At 47.6% G+C, this 21,090-nt stretch overlaps 1 protein-coding gene across 1 annotated transcript in view; it reads right to left on the bottom strand.

Annotated features, from left to right (window-relative positions):
* Positions 1-21,090, bottom strand: part of GALNT14 (polypeptide N-acetylgalactosaminyltransferase 14) — a 95,163-nt gene that overhangs the window by 33,156 nt on the left and 40,917 nt on the right. The window contains exons 3-4 of the mRNA XM_059840729.1: positions 8,763-8,861; positions 84-151 (exon numbers count right to left, since the gene is read on the bottom strand). Coding sequence (XP_059696712.1) covers positions 84-151; positions 8,763-8,861 — 167 coding nt within the window. The remainder of the gene's footprint in view (positions 1-83; positions 152-8,762; positions 8,862-21,090) is intronic.

Genomic DNA, 21,090 nt, shown 5'->3' with positions numbered 1-21,090 from the left:
AAACTCTCCCCTGTCTCAGTGCTAATCCCAGTCTCTCCCAGGCTTTTGGGCCCTTTGCTTTTAACAGGGAAAGGGTCACTTACGGTCATCACTGAAGTCATCCACGAGTATGATTTCATGGACGAGGTGCACTGGGGTGCGGTTCAGCACGCTAAGGAATGAAGAGAGAAAATCCATGACAGTGCTTGACCAACTTAACAACCCAGCAAATGGAGTGGAAAAGCCAAGGAACTGACCCCTTGCCAAAGCACAGAAGACCAGGCTTGGATTTCCAGAAAGGATATACTAGATAAGAACCCAAAACCCACCCCCCAGTCATCTACAGGGCCTGGCTATCACCTCCCTGTAGCTGATCTTGGAGCTAAGTGCTCTGTATTCCTAGGAAAAATAGCTGAGATTCACCCTTCTCACCTTTGTGAGCAAAGCAGAGCCCCAGATAAAGTCAGGAAAATCTGGCTTTTTTTTTTTTTTCCCCCCAAATTGCACCAAGATTCCTAACTGGACTAACAGCAAAGCTGCCGTCACCTCTCCACCTCCTCTGGGGCTAATGATATGGTGTCCAGCCACAGCAGGGCCAACACAGAGAAAATTACCCAGCTCAAACCCATCTTTACACAGCTCACAGCTGTGGCAGGACAACTCCTGTTTTTATCCACGAGCTGATTGTGTTGCAGAGGCTGCTGAGAGGATAAGAGCAGGGCTGGAGCCCACCCAGGTAATGAAAGAGAGGCTGGAGGATGTGGTTCACAGCTCCCTCCGTGTAGACAGACACTGAAACATGGCTCAGAGCTACTATCTTCCCTTAATTAAGCCAGCAAAGGTTATTATTGTCATTATTAAAAAATCAAGACCTGTTCTTTCCCTTTCTCTCATGGTGCAGAGGTCATGGATTGGTTGCACTGGCTCCAGCAATCTCATCTCCAAATAAACAGCAGTGCAGCAGTCACCCTGACATGTAGGACGTGGAGTTGCAGTTGCTATTACACTTGCTTAAAATCCTGCCCCAGCAAAGGGTCAAGGCTGTCTGCTTGAAGCAGAAGCCCCAGAGCATCCCAAAAGCCTCCTAAGTGCTTGAGTTGGGCTTTGATAATGCCAGTTAGATTGTACACGCTTTCACAACATTTGGACTTCTTTGCCTTCATCCTGAGCATGGTTCCTTTTCCACAAAGCATTTAAAACCCCCCAAATTTCAGATCTTCACACCTCCCACTGGCACAGGAGGGCAGTCACCCAACCACCTAACAATCTTGCAGCCCCTGACCCCCCGCCAGATCCTTATAAACAGGTTCTCTCAGCCTCTCAAGCTCCCAAAACTCTTGCAAAAAAAAGCACCTGGAAGTCTGGAAAAACCACATCCCTGGCCCAGACCACAGTAAGGAGAGCTACAAAGGGCAGAAGCCCCAGAGAACTTGGGAGCCACCCAACCAGCTGGCAAAAAATGCAGCCCACCCCACCCAGGGGGTTCCCCTTTGCCAGGTGCCTTCTGCCTGCACTGGTGCACTCCTCCCTCCCCTCCAGGTGCTGCAATTACAACCCTGCAGAGAGAAACAGTTGAATCAGTTTCTCTTTTTTTTTGGAAGGCATACAGGACATCCCAAGGCAGATGCATGACATAGAATCAGAGAATGGTTTCAGTTGGAAGGGAGATCATCCAGTTCCAATCCCAGTGCCACAGGGAAGGGACAGCTTCCACTAGACCAGGGTGCTCAATGCCCCATCCCACCTGGTCTTGAACACTTCAAGTAAATGGGCACGTACAACTTCTCTGAGCAACTCACAGGAAAGAATTTCTTCCATATGTAATCAATCCTTACTCCATGCTGTTTGGTTTTTTCCCCTGGGTGAAATCCTCTGAAAAGAAGGAGGTTTCCTATCAGACCAGAGTAGGTAAGCCTAGCACCTCCCTTGTGCAGCTCCTCAAAAATCACTTCCAAGAATTACTTCCTCTGGAAAGACAATCCCTGCCTCTTCCAGTTTCAGGATCTTGGCAAAAGCCATTCTTTCCCCCCCACTTCAGATGCCTTGCATGCCAAGGTTTGAAGGAAGAGAAAGTCACTGTCCCCTAAGCAAGAGCCTGGAGCTGCTGTGGCCACCCTGACACTTTGGCTTGTAGCAAGCAGAGTTAAACACCTCTCCAACACCCACAGCCTGAATGAAGAACTGGGAAAAAGTGGCTCAGCGCCCCTCCTCCCACTGGGGCACACAGAACAATTTAGATGTGCTGTTTCCACCTGTCAAGTGTTTTTTAATTATTGTTATTAATAGGCTTGTTATTTTTTAGAAATCCCCGTACGCCAGAGCTGAGTTCAGCAAATTACCGTAGCCGAGCATCAGTAGACAGAGACAGGAGAGCAATATCATGCTCAGTGGAATATTTAACAAGTGTTGATTGCCTGGAAACCTAACTCTGTGCAACCTGCAGGAAAGAAGCAGGCTTGTAAAAAAGCCAGCAAAATAAATAAATAACCCACCGAGAGCGGGAGGGGAGGAGGCAGCAGGAAACTTGGAACATTCAAGGCCTGCCTCTGCCTGGTCTCCCCCGTAGATCTGGCTGCCACAAATGCAGTGCAGGGCTTAACTCTGTGGGAAGGGGGCTGCTAAGAGGCTGATTCTGCTGCTTTTGCTGGTACCTGCCATTAGAACTCAACCAAAGCACTGGGCTGTGTGGGCTCAGGCCTGGGCTCTAAGCAGTACTCAGTGCCTTAGAGGATCTCCTGTCAGAGAACATCTTAGGGAAGAAAATGGACCACTTCCATTCCAATGGACCACTTCATTTCCAATGGACCACTTCATTTCCAATGGACCACTTCCATTCCAATGGACCATTTCAAAGGTCCTGGGCTGGGGAGAGGCACAGCCCAGTCCCAGCTCAGCTGCAGGTTCCCTCTATCCCCAGATTTGCTGTTAACTCTGTGCCTGGGCTTGCCACCCCATAAATCAGGGGAGATGACCCCTGAATGCCAACAGTGGCCATCTGTGGCACTGACCAGAACAAGGGGGAAAGGCCAGCACGCTGATCCATGAGGGAAGGACGTCTCCAAGGTCTCCTCCATGAACTGTCACCCTTCCATGGGGTTAGTGACAGACAGCACTGTGGGTGGCACAGCACCCCCTCACCTGTACCACCACAGCCCCCTCCCAGCAAATCCCTTGTGGGACTCACTCACCACACAACACTTTTCCCAAATTCGAGTGAACAACTCAGGCTGGTGAGGGCAGTCCAGAGGCTCTATGGGACCTGCTGTCCCCTGCTGTCAGCACACTTTCAGCTCATTTTTGCCCCTGCAAGTCAGAGCACACACCCCAGCAAGCCCCAAAACTGCGGCTAAGCCAGGGGTCACTTGATGCAGGCACAGAGAGATGCCCAGCAAAGCCAAATTTGTGTCTCCACTGCATTTTCTGCCTGGTGCTCTATTAACCACATAATACCACGTGATGCTGTGAGCACACAATATAAGCACCCCTCCTGCAGTGCTCCTCAGGGAGGATGGGAAAAAGAGGCATCAAATCCTCCACATTTTCAACATTACATTTTTGGTTTAGTTTTTTTTTTTTTTTTCAGATAGACCATAAAAGCACTTTTAAAAATTCAAAGCCTGCTTTTCTATTACTTGTGCCTCTGCTCAGCTTTGATTTTTTTTTTTAATACTTTCCCTTCTTTATGTCTGTGCATGGCTTTTTTTCTCCTTTTATATGGGAAAAATCAGAAGACAATATTACAGTGCTTTGAAGTCCCTCAGTTATTATAGATTTTCTTTCCCTGAAATCAAACATAGGTAGATATATACTGCAGTGATGGACATATTTGAACAAATCAAAACAGTTTTTAAGTTCTGCTGTGCTAAAGATCACAACATTTTCTCCCTTAAATTGCCAAAAGACCTGTTACCATCAAAATAAAAGCTCATGCCTCCAATCCAGAAAGCGTTTACTCACCCTAATAAGAACAGGTTTGCTGCTGAATTCTCTTTTGACAATGCTGAAACTTTCTTTGTTCCAATTTATTTACCTCATGCAGACACAGCCATGGAGAATTTCACCTTAAATTTTCATTGTAAGGTCCCTCTTCCATCCTCCTCAAGAATTTGTTGGGATCCTTTTCCACCTACCCAGAGATAAGCACCGGATCCAGCAATTTCATCTCCAAATAAATACCAGTGCAAAAGTCACCCAGACTTTGTAAGAAATGGAAAATGTTTCCAGGAAGGAATTTTGACCTTCTGGCCAAGTCGGGGTGGTTTTGGTCATCACCCAGTTGCTATAGGCAGGTGACTGTGGACACCCATCCTTGAGAACTCATGAACCTGTTAATTCTCTCCATGGCAACATATTAGGACTTGTTGGGAGGGGAAAAAAACACCTTTGGGAGGATAATGAAGTATGAAAAGGGCCAAGGGTCACAATTATCGAAATCAGACAGAGTATGGAGAGAAAATACCCACCAAAATGAACTGCTTCAACAACCCCAAATGGCTAATTATGTAGGAAGAAAGACATCACACCAAGAATAACCATAATGAGCTTTGATTACACTGCAGCTTTTGCATTTTATTCTTTCAAATACCCACCAAGCTCTTTGAAATTCAAGAGTTCTCTTATGTTAACATCAAAAGGTAAGAGCGCACGGAGGGCTGTGTACTCAGTCACCGCGAGAGATGATTAGCAAATTAAGAGGAAAAAAAAGTCCAGGGTTTAAGCAAAAAGCAGAAAAGAAAAGAAGAAATGAAAAAAATAGTCAGCACAAAGTGCTAATTATACAGTTTCTGTGCAACACCTGGCTTGTTTTTGCTTCTTTAATCAGGCTCATTTCAGTTATGGCACAGACTCCATATGGTGCCTAAGCAAGGAGGCTCTGTCACCTCCCTGTCTCAGATGTGTCTGGATGCAGACAAGGCAGTGGCACGAGGGGTAGGTGAGAGGTGTTGGCTGCCCAGGACACCACTTCTTTCACCTATGAACACTGGAAAATGAAAGGCATGCTATTCACTCTGCTAATTAATGATCTAAATATTTGATGTGGTATTCACAGCGCTTGCATCAGGACTCCTGCCAAAGGATGTGTTTTGGTTTGTCAGCAAGAGGTAAATAATTTAAGTTTTCTTATTCCTGCCCTGAGCTCCCCAGCTGCAAGTTTGAAGAATAAATAAATAAAAACCACTCAGCAGAGTAAATGGGACCGTCTCACCGTCTGCCCAGCAGGTCATCCACATGACAGGATTAGGATTCCCTTGCTAAATCCAGGCTAGTATAGGATGAAAAGACAGGAAAGAAGAAATTGTTGTTTTGCTGGGGTTTTACTTTTTATTTTAAATGCCTCTGTATTACTTATTTTCCTCCTTGCTCCTGCCTTCCCACCTTGGGTTTACTCACACGGTCCCATCTCATGCACTGTTGGAGACTCTCACCATTTTTAGGCACTGAGCCCTGGAGCCTGAAATACGTGGAACTGAACCACAGAGGGACAAGGAACTTGTTAAAAAGTCAGTGGTTGAAACAACCCAATGAGACTTTCTGCATAGTAAAAAAAACCTTTAAACTCTCCAGAGTTACTTTGCTATTGACTGTTTCCTCCTTTCTGTCCTCTTCTCCTCTTTTCTATTTCCCTTCTCATGACACCCATCCCCTACTCCTTGGACAGCTGTACATATTCACAAGCACAGTTGCACATGCATTTATAAATGCTAACCTCACCACTTCCAGAGATGTGAACCTTCAAAAAATTTACTTTTCCTTTTTTTTTCCCCCCCTCCACTGCTTTACTTCCAGCTGGCAAATGGTCAGAGAAAAGATCATGAAACTTTTAAGTAAATTCATTATTCAACACAATCCAGCAGCTTCTCTCAATAACTCTGACAACGCAAAATGTCCGTAAATGAATCGTCCCAAGCGCTCCCAACGTGACCTGAGCAAGGGGTGCCATGGAGGCCACGTGTTGCTGCTTCCTACCAAGAGCCTGAAACACACTGAGCCTGCAGCACAGCTCAGCCTCAGCACTCTGGGAGCACTGAGGCTCTCAAGCATCCAGGAAAACTGCAGGAATAGCAAAACCTCCCCTGCTCAGAAGGGACGTGGTGACTTCTGCAAGAGGCATTCCCTCCCCTGCTGCCTTCAGCAGCACTTCCCTCTGCCACTCCTCTGTGTTTACAAAGGGAGTGCCCCTTTTGCAGGGACAGTGCCCCATCACCCATGGCTTTGGACAAGGCAAGAAATGTCCCTCTGTCCTATTTCTTGCTCCTGACAGGGAGATTAACATTGAGAATCGCAATTAACATGAGAACATTGATTCTGCAATGAGGCTGGAAAATCCAACATACTGGAACTCAGGAAACCAGGTCTGCAACTCAGAGTCTTCCACCAGCTACAGAAAAATCACCTCTCTGTTCCTCAGCCTGTCCATCTGTCACCTGGGTTATACCACTGTAGACATGTACTAGGGAGAACAGGGTAGAAGAGGTGCCAAATTTACCCACCACAATGCTAAAAGCAGTTGGCCAAAAAAGGCACAAAGCACTCTCAGGAGGACAGAGTTTGTTTTGAATGGCCAAGGAAAATGATCCAGCCACTGTGGGATGGAGTCATCTGGAAGATCTAATTAAACTGAGTATTTGGTGAGCAAGAGAGAGAAAGCCCCAAGCAGTCAGAAGGCACAGCAAATTAACCCACAGAGGCTAAAGAGGCAGATGAGCCCTCAGATGGGTCCAAAAAGAGGCAGGGAGGTGGCAATATGTGCACAGCCACATCTAGAGAGAACAGAGCAGGAGCCACATCACCAGCCTGCCACCAAGGATTAGTATCCCTAGGCTTGGCTGCACCAAAGCAAGCCTCTAGGCACTGCCTCCAGGAGGAAATTGGTGAACCCTGATGCCAAAAGGCCACCTCCAAAAATAGGGATCAGAAAAAAGAGGGTCAGCCCAGGAGAGCTCAGGACCTTGGCCCAGGGACAAGAAGAGGAGATGGGGACCCCAGGCTGTCATCTCAGTTCCTCACTGCCTGGGCTTGCCTCTGGGGTGCAGCTCAGTGGGGCTCTGGAACTGCGGGGGGATGAAGCTACAAGAAAGAGGGCTCAGAAGGGTCCCCAGAGCTGGGAAAACCTCCCCACAGATTAAACATGAGCACTGGAATTGCGAGGGCCCATAAGAGAGAAGGAGCAGGGCAAAGGGGCAAAGCTGTGGTGAAAATCACACATGATCAGGTAAGGAAGGCAGTAAAGCCAATTAATGCAGTCAAGCAAATTGAAAAAAGAGGAACAAGGAAGAAAGTCTTTCTATGCTGGAAATAATAAACTGCAAAGGACAATCACCTTGAGGAAGAAGAAAAAATTCAATGTGCCTGTATTTCTAACCATGCCACCACTGCAATGAACAGTTCTCTATCGAAGCCCAATATGGGGGATCTAGGCCTAAGAGCTGTACCATGAGTCCAACATGTCTCATGTGACAACATCACTCATGACCACACCTGGCAGGACAGACAGGTGCTGAGTTATGGGGAGAAATGAGGTTAAAATCCATCCCTGCACTTCACATGTTATAAGCCCCCTATACCTCAGGAACTAGAGAACTGCACTTGCCACCTCTGTTACAAATACAACTGGTCCTGAGAATGGCAAACTTATGCAAGGCACTGTAAAGATGAAAGGCAAGGTCCAGGACTGAGGAGGTGGCACACAGCACCAAGCATCAGTGTCACTCAAAATCCACACACGCCAGGGAGAGAAAGCAGTGACAGATTACTGAGTGTGAAGCAGGGAGACAGGATTGGGCATGAAACCATAAAGCAGAGCAGGAATTCAATTTCAGGACTGTCAAACTCACTTGTGGCCTTGGATACGCTCACCTGAAGAAGGATGCTGAGAGAAAAGCTCAGCAAAGACATGACAGTGAACAGGGCACAGCTGAAGCCTCCCCCTAACCAGCAACCCCAGTCTGACCAGCACCAGCCAAGGGGTCCCTGGGGGTGCCAGGATGCTGTTTAAAAGCCAAGACTTGCAGCAGGGCACAGACCTTCACTAAGCACACATGAGATGCAGCTGCAAAGCAGCTGGCACAGAGCACAGCACACCCAGGCTTGCTACAGAGCAACCCACCAGCCCAGACCTGGACACAACCTTCCCACAGGAGAACCTGCAGATTCAAGGCACACATTGGGTTTAAACACAGATTTCAAAAGCCTGCAGCGAAAATGAAGCCTTCAGTCTATCCACGACAGCAAAACACAGCCAAGAACAAACTGACAAATGAAGGAATGGCCACATGCCCAGAGTGCTCCACCGTGTCGCTGCAGGAGTACAGAAACCATCCCTGAAAATCCAGTCTGCATGTGTGTCATTAGGGCTTCTCAATTAGCAAGCCCTTCTGGCACTGGATGGGGCCCTGGAGAAGCTCGTGGAGCAGCACTGGAGCAGATATCTGTAGGATGATAGCTGTCCCTAGAGAGCTGGGCCAAAATACAGCTGAGCACTCCCACCCAGCTGGATATAAAAGCTCTTAGCCCAGACTCTGTCTAATCTGCTGATGAGCCCTCAAGAGTTTCCCATGCTAGACCCTGCAAAGGGAGCATGGCTCCTCACTTTCTTGAGCATCCCACTGTAAAACCTGCTTCTCAGGGAGCAGCTTTCAGGCTAATTTCTCTCAGTCTCTATTTGAGACCACAGCTGGCACGTCTGGTCCTGTGGCTGTGGTGAGGGCAAACAGATTCTGCCTTTATTTGTGATGACCACTGGCCCAGGGACCCTCTTTTAAGAGATCCCCAGGAGCCCTTACCTGCGGATTGTCCTTAGCAGGGTGGACCTGGCCTCGTTGTGGAAGGTGATGACCACGCTGGTGGGTGGGAGGTCCTGGCTGTAGTGCAAAGTTGTACACCTGGGGAGGGAGAAAGCAGAAAAGGCTGTTCAGGTGTCTGGAATTCAAAGTCAGAGCTCACTTCACCAACACAGGCAGCACAGTCCAACAGTCAATGGTCTCCAGCCATTATTACAAAGAAATAAATAAGACTTTTTCTGTGTGAATCATTTCTAGAGGAGTCCAGGAGCTGCCAAGTAAGCCACTGAGGATTAAAGCAGCCAAGAACTGAACTGTCATTAATGGGAAGGGATGAGAAGGGAGGCACACAGCTTCTAGACCTTTCCTCTAACCAGTGCTTCCCAGCTACCCACCAGGGCTTCTCTCATCCCCCTGGCTCATGGCACCACCAGAGGTAAGAGCATCCCTGCAGTTCCATCTCCCATCCACCTCACTCTCAGCCTCCTAAGGAAGCAATTCCCACTAGCCAGACACAAGGTAAGCCAAGCCCTGTTTCTAAATTGATTGTTTCCTTATTAATTCTGCCTTAATTGCATAACCAGACTACAGGGAAGATTGGGATTTCAAACTTTCCAAGCCAGCCTTCAGAAGGTGAAAACCCACAGCTGCAGCCACAGTCCCTGCTGCCTCCTTCCCAGGAGGAAATGTCACAGACTCTGTAATTACTTTGACCTTTAGCTGATTAAATTTGTGGCTTTTATAGACTGACACCAATATATTCCCAGCTCAGAAAATCCAGATACCCCTTACATCCATGCTGCCCTTTCCAGGGCCCTGTCAGTCCCTTAAGATGGTCTTGAGATGACACAACGGTAGCTCTCCATCACAGCCATCCTGTCCCTTGCCATCCACATGCCACTTGTCTGCTCTTGTATCACTGCCCAGGTGCTACCACTACCATCCTCAAAGGCAGCAGGAAAGAGCACTGAGCAACCACTCTTCCAACAAACCATCAGCTTGCTCCCCCAAAAGTTCTGGACCACAGAACCTGCAAGGTGAAGTAAAAACAGATGGAAAAATTAATTTGGATATGGAGAGGGGAAAGCACGGAAGAGCAGCCAGATATTGCTGGTTTATGCTATTCAGAACAGCATGTTGCACCTCTCAAATGCCAAAATGCTCCAGATACTATTTTTAACGAGGTTTTCCATGTTTTAATTTTGAAATTGTATTTCTGATTATTACCAAAGTGAACAAGAGTGCACAATAGGAGAAACAATTCCAAAGATAAGGAAAAAATGGTATCTTGGGTGGGACAAAGTATTTGAAAGCTCACGCTAAATTAGTTGCTGTTTTCTCTCACTGTTTCACTCAAAACCTTCTCCAAATCCTGCTTGAACTTGACCAAAAGCAGGTTTCTCATTACTCCCCTGTACTTTCAGCACAGTCATCCACACCAGAAATTCACCTTCAAGCCAATTCTAATTCTGGGTCCATCCCCAAAGGACGCCGGAGCCGCGCAGCTATTCCATATGCAGGAGAAAGTTCAGCAACACTGCCCTGTGCGACAACACCCTCATCCATCAAAACTGCATCTCAGGGATGCTGGGAACAGAGGGTTTCTGAATTATGAAACAGCACTGGGTCATGCCCTGAGCTGCTTCTCTGGGTCACTGTGGGCCCCTGCAGCACCCAGCGTCCCGCTCCATCCCAAGCTGCTGCTGCTCAGCTCGGCCACGCTCAGGCTCAGCTCCTGTTTGCTCTGCGGAGCTGCAGGGACAGACGATGGCAGCTGCTCTCCCTGAGCTATTTATACACGGCTCCCAGATGCCTGTCCTTCCACCCACTTCCAGCAGGGCTCTGTGGAGCCAACAAGGGAAGCTATTTCTGGCAAAGAACGAGCGAGAGTGGAAAATACAAAGTCATCAATACTTTACTTACGCTATTACAACAGCCCAGGAGCTGGTAAAGAAAGCAGGAGCTGGGAGTGTCTGTGCCTCCCACGGGTGGGAGTGCTGGGGCTGCTGCAGGCTGGCTCAGGCTCCTCCTGAGCAACAACCTGCTTCTAAAACTCCAGATGTTGACACACCAGACTGGCCCAACCAGGCAATGTGCATGTGGGAGAAGCTGGAATGTCACACATGGGCACCTCCAGAGCTGCAATTCACCTCTGGCTCGTGTCTAGTGAGGCTTGTCACATCCCAAGGACAGGAATGATGCTGCTAAGGACCTTCAGCCTCGCTTTGCCTCTGTGACCAGCAGTACACCACAGCTGGGACTTGCCTCTCCAAAAACTGCCTGCAAAGGGTGAGACAGAGCTGCTGTACCTTCCTCACAGGGCTCCTCCTCCTGGGTGCTTTATGGCTCTGACTCTCTCCTTGTCCAGGATTTTACCCCTGGGTTCTTCTTTCAGGAGGCCTCCCAAAGTTTCCTCCACTTGGTCCCTTTTTCCCTGCCCCCCTCCTCCCCCAGTGTAACTGCAGCTAAACATCCTGGGTCCCCAGAAGGCAGATTTCAGTTTAAGTTGTTGACTACAAGTGTCTTTTTTTGGCACTTACTTGGGTAATAAAAACCACAGCTTGGAAAAGCATTAAATCCAGCATGTCCAGAATTATTTTGTGTGACAATTACATCTGGGGTAATTTCAATTTAATACCTCACTGCAAGTGAAAATTGCAGCATGCAGCCCTAAAATTGCTGTAATAATGAAAATAAACCTGCTAAAAGCTGTCTGTGCTACCTCAGGCTGTCACTGGATAAACGTTTTGTGCTGCTGATGGTATTTCATAGGTCACCCAATTGCCAACAAAAAAACAGAACAAAACCAAAACCAACACCCACAACACTTTCAGGAAACCAATGAAAGTTTGAGGATTTTTTTTAGATTGTTAAAAAACAAAGGAAAGAAAAAAGGGGAAAAAAAAGTAGTAACTGCACTGCCTGTATTTGCAGTGTGTTGAAACTGGCTAAAACCATTTAAAGTTTGATGCTTTGAAACCTTGCAGCAGGACTGGAGAGCAATCCTAGCAGAGCAAGTGCAAGCAGGAAAGCTGCCAGGCTGCTCTGCAGGCTCCCAGCATCTGGGTGGGGTGAAAGAAGACAGAAGCCAAGCTGGCCTGCCCTAAAAACCCCAGGGAGAGCATCCAGATGGAGAACAATTCTTATTTCCTCATGCAAGAAGCCAAACTTCATTTGATGGGAAGAGTCACTTTTTGACTGAATTTTTTTTTCCATTAAAAATGGAAATAATTTCACAACTAGGAAGTTCTGAAAGGGGTAGTCTGGCTACAAACACCTTAGGAATCACTTGGAAAACCCCAGCCTGGACTGGTTGCCTGTCATACTTCCTCCAGGTTGGCCAGAGCAGCACATCTGTCTCCACATTCCCAATGTGTTGTTAACTGCTCAGGAATAAATTATGCAGTGCCTGTTTGCGGAGACATGGAGCAGACAGTCAGAGCCCTGCACTCACTGCAGGAATAGCAAAGCTCTCCTGCAAAGTCCCAAACTCTGGACACTCCAGCATTGCCCCCAAAGTCCCTTTCTCAAGATATTTTTCTTGAGTTTCTTCAGCCCTTGTGCTGCTGGTGAGCAGAGGGGTATCACAAGCTGCTGGCCTCCACACACAGCTGCCCCTACCTCCTTAGAGATCCTCCTGACAGGGCAGCACACGCCCATTCCCAGGGAACCTGAACCCATCTTACATTTAAAAATGGCAAACTGCACTCTCAGTGCCCCTCACCAAACCAAAGCCCACCTTGCCACCACAGCTGCACAGCACAATGGTAAAGATTAACAGTGTGAACAGAGACAGACTTGATGCCATTATTTCTAACTTTCATATTTTTTAGATTCTGTACTGCCTTGGTGTGTGACTCTGAACTTCATGTAAAGTGTCAGCAAACTCTCTTCACAGTTTAGTTAGACAAAACAAACTTTTTCCAGCCTGAGAACCAAGGACACCATTGCAGCTTTAGGCTCAAGAAGTACAAACAACAGCAAACTGAGGAGAGCAATCTGGGAGGATGTGAGTTCATAACCTGAAGCTCTAATTGGACAATTGACGCCAAGATGTAAATGGGCCAAAACTTATAAAAGTGTGAAAACATGTGACCAGTCATCCATCTTGCACCCATCTTGGGTAGAGCCTCAGCCAGGCTCTTGTACTGCCCAAGGTGTATCCTTTGAAGGCCTTTTAATAAATAACTACTTTATTTCTTTAACTCTGTCTAGCCTCTGTTCCAGATCAGCCTCTGTAGGCATCAGACCCTGTTTCACAGCCTCTTCTGGTGCCCCCAGGCTCATCCAACATCACATGTCCACAGCGCAGTGCTGTGTCCCTCAAAACCCACCTCTTACATTCACCCTCTCCTGTGCCTCATTAAATTCCCTCAATAAATGATCATCCTCATCCCACTCCCCTAGATTCCCCCTGCCAGGCTTCTGCTCATTCCTCTGCTCTACTTCAACAGCCATCACTTGCCAACAGCTCTGCTCTGAATTTTTAACGTTTTCCATGAAGTCCAAACTCTCCCTCAACACAGCTCACCACTTCCAAAGCACTCTCTGCGTATTTATTTCAAACAGCAGCTGCATCAGGCAGAGCCACACCATCCTTCACCTCCCTGCTGGCTCCTCTCTTCTCCTTGGAAACACATGGGAGAACACAGTCTCGTCACCACGCATCCAAAACAAGGGTATTTGGGTTTGTCTGCATTCTGCTGCCACAGGGCTCTCACATCAGCCCAGAGCACAGGGACCTGCCATCACCAACAGGATGGGCTCACACCAGCCCTGATGGACAAACCACGCTGATTTCAGATGACATTCCCCAAGGAGTGAAAAATTACTCCCATGGAGGAAAGTGAAAATTGTGGCCGTGGTGAGAAAGGAGGCCACTACTCACCACAGGCAAGGAAAGAGTTGTCAGTGGAAAGGAAAAGATTAGAACCCCAGCTGTCCTGGCCAATAGCAAACATTGCTAAACAGGCTCTGCACACCTGCAGGGATGGATGGCAGGACATGCAGGCACCTTGGTCACACCTCTCAGGACAACCTCTCAGGGTGGCACACACAATGGTGGAAAACTTTTGTGCCTAAGCCCTGTCTTTGAGCTGAAACAAAATTCATAAATCATAAAAACATAGAATGTTTTTATGTTGGGTTGGAAGGGACCTTAGGGATCATCTAGTTGCAACTCCCTGCCTTGGGCAGGGACACCTTGCACTAGATCACGATTCTCTTAAATCCCATGCAACACTTGTACACCTCCAAGGATCTGACATTCCACAGCTTCTCCTGGCAACCTACTCCAGTGCCTCACTGCCCTCACAGTAAAGAATTTCTTCCCAATAACTAACCTAGGAGACTTCCATGAAAATACTCTAAAAATTGGAACCCTGGATATGGTTTGATATAGAGCTATAAAACAATGTATGTGCCAGCTCCTATAGAATCTAGGAAGTTCATAGAGCTTACTGCTGGGCAGGACTGTGCACCACCTCACCTGACCTCTGGGCAACACAGCCTCTGGCATTTCTCCCAGTTATTTCTGCATTTTGCAGTTATCCATGCATTAAGTCCAGTGACTTGTGCCTGACTGCAAAGTACCTTTCAAAAAATCATTACTTGACCTCCAGAGATGGAAAATCCAAGAAGTGCTGCTCACGCCACAGTCAACGCATCAGTCTCATACAAGAGTATAAATGGGACACAACAATTCAGAATTTGCTTGACCAGAGCACAGAGAGGGGTCAAGTGATCTCCATGGCATTTACCTCCCATCAATGCCCTTGCTTCTTGGCTCTCCCCAAGCCACCCCTCCTGCATGTTGCCTCAAAGTATTTTTTCATTCAGCTTTGAGAGACCTTCAAAATGCTCCTTTGCATTCCCAAGCTATGCCAGCATCTCCTGCTCCTTTCTCTGGGTATGCTTTGCCCCTCCTCAGCCAGGCAGAAGCTGCCAAACAGAGGGCTGGCCATGGTCTGTGCATCTCCAGCAGCACCACGGCACCCAGGGCCTCTCCAGGGCACAGCTGTGAGACAACTGCTGGCACATCCTGCACGTGGGGTCAGTTTTGGCACAAAGACCCACTGAGAGAGCTCTGGGATTCCTTCTGGTGCTGCCTCTAAGCTCCACCAGAACACACCACAATCTGAGCGTGGACGTGGCGGCTCAGAGCACGGGTCTGACTTTCGCTGCACAACAGGAAAAGCAGCGGCGGCAGGAATTGCCACCAGCTCCAGACCCTCTGGTCTTGGAGGTCCTCCTTGGGCTGGCCATGGCTGTGGGTAGGTTGGTGCTACTGAAACACCAGAGCAAAGGCCTAGAGCAAAGAGAGGCTGAAATCACAACTGGGAGGCTCAGCAGTCCGGAAAGCAGCCGTGCCAGAAGGAAAGAAGAAAGGACGCGGAGTCAGATGTCAGCTGGCAGTGCCACATGACTGCAGGGAATGCCAACTCAAGTTTGGCTTGCCAAAGTCAAAAAATACCCTTGAGAAAGGTCCGTAGGATTTCTCTGTGCTGGACTGGCATGTGCCTCAGGTTTGCATTCCCAAAAAGGGGCTGAAAAATCCCTAGGGAGGCATGCAACAGACACAGTCAGACTGGGAGAAACAGTGGTGATGCAAAGAGAGGAATCCCTGGTTGAGCAGATGACTTCAGGGTGCACAAGGGCTGCTGCAAGAGAAAGGAGGCACATCTGCAACAAATACTCACTGGTGGTTAGCACCAGAGCTAACAAGGAATTATTCAGCAGGCTTGAACGAGATGTAATTTGATAAAATTGTAAAGAAAGCCCTCAGGAAAAATCTGCTGGGGCTGTGAACCAGCTCTGGCTCTAGATTAGATATCCAGAGGAACCTGTCCAAGTCTGCACCTTCCCCACAAAAATACTAGAAAATGCACAAAGGAGTAGAGTCCTGCAAATTGGTGCAACTTAACCACGGGCTGACCTGAGATCAGTCTCCTTGGGTTGACCAAGAAATACATTTTTCTACACAGCTTCTGGAACCTGAGGCAGTGCTGGATTTGGCTAGCATGCAATTAATATTTCCTCTAATTCGCTGCCTCTTTCAGTCTCTTTCTTTCTTCTCCCAGCAAGATAGATATCTGAAAAATTAATCAAACGACTAAATTTGAAGAAAAGGGGAAATGCAGGAAGGCAAAAATAACCTTCTGTGCACATGATGTGCTGCTGCCTGTGAACCTCAAAACTGATGAGAAGATGCATTTATAATTCATTAAAAATTTGCTGGGGTTTTGTCTTCAGAAAAGGAGAGGGGAAAAGAAAGAGAATTTACTACGAAGGAAGGAAAGAATAGCATGGCTGCCTTTAAAAACTAGTTAAACCAGATTGTGTGTCTTGATTTTCAAAGCAGCTCATGAATAATTCAGACTTCTAGGGCCCTCCACACAGACTCAGGGTCTGTCTTGTTTCTTGACTCCTTCCACCCTTCCTTCCTCAGAACTGAGGCAAAAAGAAAAATAGAGCCAACAAAAGTAAAAAGAAGAAAGCAAAACCAGTACAATTCAATAGAATTTTAAACTGATGCCAGTTTTACTGGAATACCAGAGCTGATGGCAAAGTTTTTCACTTGGTGAAAGTAAAAGCAAAATCTGGTACCTTGCACCTTCATGGAAAACCTCCAATCCTTTATTAAAGATCTTGAGAAGCCAGGAAAACCTGAAATTACATTTCAGATGGTGGGAACCCTGGATGTAAAGATGCCTTAGGGAGGATGCATTCTGACCAGAGAGCTTCCTGGCATCGAGTGGCAAATCAAAGCAGAGAAAGTCCCCATCCTCACAACAGCTCTGTAGTCACAGCTGGGGAAGCACAAACCCCGCTCCACACTGTGACAAAAACACTTCCAACATGTAGGGATCTGCGGTGCTCAAAGCAGAAATCCACCCAAATGGCCCCAAAATAAAATGCCCTTTTGCTGCAGCTGATGGAGTAGGAATTTAAGGTGCTGGCTAGAAGAAAAAAACAAACAAGAGCTTGATGGAAGAAACTGTCTCATGGCCTAAATTATCAACAGGAGTGAGTCTTGGAGAATTAGTTCCATTATTTACTAATACTTGAGTTTGATTTCAGCCTACATAAACATATTAGGTCAATAGAAATAGCGAGACAAGCACAAGAGTTAAACAACTTCATTCTGTCAGAATTACTGGGAGCAAGTTATCAAAGTAATCGATGGCACATAATAACTATAAGACAAGTTGTCAATATGTTACAGCAGTCAAAGGCAGAGGATGGTTCTAGCAGAGGGTGATCAATGGCACCCTGGGAATGCTGACTGAAGCACTTGGTGATGAAGGGATGGCCACCACAAAATCATTACTGGGCTCTGGTGTGGTTCAGCTAAGTGCACCCACTGAAGGCCACTGAGACAGGCAAGGATTTCTCTTCCCTATAAAAACCCCAGGATCCTTTCAGTCCATTGCAGGGAAGGAGGCACCTGGAGTTTAAAAAGGAAATCCTGCGCCCCCATGGAAGGACTGATGTCACTGTCATATTTTCTGAAAGATCCCTTCATCAGGATTTCTTCTCCTGGGAAGCTGAGAAACCTCAGAGAAAAATGAAAACAATAATTATCTGATTGCTTCTCCTGTGTTTTGCTGCTTTGGAATGTGGTTTGGACATTGTTTACGAACTGGTCATTGTTTCATTGGTTTCATGTGAATTGTTTTGACTTAATGACCAATCACAGTCAGGTGGTGTCAGACTCAGAAGAGAGTCACAAATTTTTAATTATTATCTTTTAGCTTTCTGCCTGTATTCTTTCTCTATTCTTTAGTATAGTTTTAGTACAGCATTCTTTAATATAACACAGTATCATAAAATAATAAATCAGCCTTTTAAGAACATGGAGTCAGACTCATCATTTCCTCCCTATGACGGGGACTCCAGAAAATACCACAGACTGATGTTGGCACAGCCACCCCGAGGGCCAGGGCTGGGTCTGCAGTCGGTCCTGGTGTGTCAGAGACCCCCACCCCTCCCTCCATCCCCTGGGAAGAAGCCTCTCCCTGGTGCAGTGACTGCTCCCACCAGCGGTTCCTGCGCCCGCCAACGCACGTTGCAGCATCACTTCCACTCCAGCACATCGTTTGTTCCTCAGGAGCCCAATGTGTACTTTTCATCTGATACTCAAAATCACTTGCTTTTAAATACAGCTTGTCATTTTTAGATGACTAAAGTGTCAAAAACATTTGAGATCTAAATGAAATTTTTCCCTTTTCAGGATGAGAAAAACAGATCTCTTTGGCTTTAAGTTTTCCTGCCTTTTTACTTTCAGATTCACCAACAGCTTTGCTTTTGGCTTACCCTGAAATTGCCATCTCCTGGCTTTTCTTTCTCTTAAATAACCAAAGAACAGAAACACTGTTATTCACTCAGCTCTACTGAGCCCTAGCTACCCATGTAGCCCCCAAACTCAAGCTCCAGAGATGTGGCACTGACAACACAGACACAGCCCAGGTGTAGGCAGCGAGGTGGATCCCACCACCCACTCTGTCTCTGTTTCCAGCTCCAGGCTCTTGAACAAAAGCAGCAGTGCCTGTACCCAGGCATTGCTCACCTTGAAATGGAGCAGTTTGTCCTCAGGGTGCAGTGACTGGCAGGTCACTGTCTTTTATTAAATTCCCAGCTCTCACTCCTCCACTCCTCTGTGTCACCCATCGTGACAGGGACAGGCAGAAAGACCATTGCTCCACAGACAGATATCTGGGGAACGAGCTTTTATCTCTGGGTGAATGTGTCACAAAAGTGGAGCTAATTAACTGGGGCTCTGTTTTTGAAAAAGGTTAATATTTTATCAAATGTCTTCTGTCTTGAGGAATAATTAGCTCTGGCAGTAGTAGCTCTGCCATTTCCCAAGGGAATGAGCAAGAGGCTGGAGAGAGACACATGGTATTGATGGATAGACAGCAGCTCAACTCTGGGCTAACAGTGCATCTCACCAGCAGTTACTCCTCAACACAAACCAACCTGCCACAGGATATTAACAGAGGCAAACCTTCAAAGGCTGTACACATTTTTCTGGTCCATTCCATGCCCTCTGGTGCAGGGATGCTTAAAAAAAACGAAGGCACTGTGTCTCAGCCAAGAGCACTGACACTGAAGCACCAGCCCTAGTCCCTTCTCCCCAGGCACTCTCTTCCCTTATTGCTCCAGCACCCCAGTCTGCACAACAAAAGGGAAATCCCATGGGCTCTCCTGATCCTTCCATCCCAAAACCAAACCTGTTCTCATAGGGGAACTAGCAGCTGAAGTAAATTCCCATAGGGACTGCACAGAAGGAGGCTCCCCCAGTGCCTGCACAGAAGTCCTCAGTACAGTGCACAACATCTCTCCACAGGGCTGGGATGCAGGCAGGGAAAATGGAGGGACTGAAAAAGGAGGAGGGAAGGGTCATTTCAAATTGACCCAGAACTGGTTTGAGCGTGCATTTTTCTTGACAAAATGCAGTGGACGGGTGAGTGGGGAATTTCCAAAATGAAATCAAAACTGTCTCATAGGGGAACAAAGCCAAAACGACTTAGGGGAAAGAAATACATCACTTTGTGGAGGGGGGAGGGAGGGGAGAGGGAAGTTCTCAGCTTTTTTTCCCCTCTCTGAAACCGCAATTTTTGGCAAGGAGCACAAAATAAAGGTATTCTTCAGGGAAGGAACAGCTGGGATGGAAGCTGTGCATGCTCCCCTGTGAGCTCCTCGGATTCTCTCTGGGAGGATGCCTGTCCTGTGCAGATGCTTTTCCCACCCAGCAAGGCACCGAGGGGCTGGGAGGAAGGACAACTTGGATAAACAAAACTCAGCAGTAAGAAATTTAGTATTGTACCAGGATATTTGCTGGAACAGTCCAGTCATCCCCACTGCCTGCAGCCAGACTCGAAGACACCGAGTCCCTAGAGACTCCCCCAGTACCCACCCTGACAATCCCCTTTGGCCTGCAGACATCTTTTAGCCAAGAATACAGCTCAGGAATAGTTTCTGCTCGCTGTGCAGACAAGTGCCATAACTCACACTCCTTGCACTGCCCATTCAGATGGAAGTAGCTTTGCCCTCCAGAAAAAAAATGAGTAACACAACCACTTAACTGGCACATCCTCCTGCATCCCAAACACCTGCCTATACACTTCCATCAGCTCCTCAGAGAGACCAGCTCACTCCCAGCTCAGCTGTTTCTCAAGTTACCCTCATCCTTCTCATGCAAGAAAAAGAGGGGATGAATAGCACTGAAAATCCACCACTGCAGAATAAGTGTTGTCACATCTGCCACCTCCCTACAGCAGACACAATCAAAACACAACCAACCCTGCTCCTGGAGAAACACCAGCCACCCCCAGGCCCAGCATTCCTTCCCAGAACCATTTTTAATGAAAGCTCCTCAGCCTGCCTTTTCTCTAGGCAGCCCCTCAAGATACAAAACTGCAGCATCTCACCTCACCTCAGCTCCTGCCCCTTGGTGACAGCCAACATCCAGAGCCCATGACTCCAGGGCACGATTCCCAACCTGGGATCAGTTGAGCTGTGCTCCAAAAGCCTGAGGGGAGCCACCATACAGCCAGGGTGAGGAAGACACAGCACCTCTGAAACCAAGAGGGTGGCAGGAGCTTGTTTTCCTGGGATGCAGTTAGGCTGGTGGTGACAATGACCCTGTGTCCCTGCCAAGGAGGCAATGCTGAGTGACCCAAGCCAGCATCTCTAGCTCCAGGGATTAGGCAGGGCTTGGAGGGCACAGAGCAGTACCACAGGCTGCCTCAGGCACCTGGGTTTGGATTGGGATCTCAGTGCCTGAAAGTCTCTCTCCTTTCCATGGAACTTTGTGCAAGTCCCACAGGGTGGTTTGGGTGTCCATGATGCCCAGGAAGCACACCAACTCCCTGGAGAGGCACAGGAGGATCCAACGTGGGCAATGGCAAAAGCCCTGTCACATCCAAGGAGGGAAGAACAGGCTCTTCAGGACAAGTGAATGTTGGGATGATGTTCTAGCCAGGAATGCTGAACAAGGAGAGATCCCAGCTCAGACATGGGCAGCCATCCCCAGGGAATGTAACTTCTCTCAGTGCTCAAACCCACAATAATCCCATTTCACGCAGACCCTACTCTTTCTTCTCCTACCACATTCGAAAAAACCCCAAACCCAGAAGGCTTCAAAAGAAGACAGTATGTAGAAAGATATTTGAAAAAAGATCACTGCATTCATCTGTTTTTGTCCCCTGAAACCACCAGTCCCTGCCTCAGAACCCATCAGGTCAGCTGAGCCCTCCACCTCCACCAGAAAAAACGTGGGGCAGCAAATGTCACAGACACTGGGGTGGCCACAGGTACTCCCAGTGTG

This window comes from Haemorhous mexicanus, chromosome 3, assembly GCF_027477595.1.
Source record: "Haemorhous mexicanus isolate bHaeMex1 chromosome 3, bHaeMex1.pri, whole genome shotgun sequence".
Classification (NCBI taxonomy): domain Eukaryota; kingdom Metazoa; phylum Chordata; class Aves; order Passeriformes; family Fringillidae; genus Haemorhous; species Haemorhous mexicanus.
This window is presented reverse-complemented; position numbering and strand designations above follow the sequence as displayed.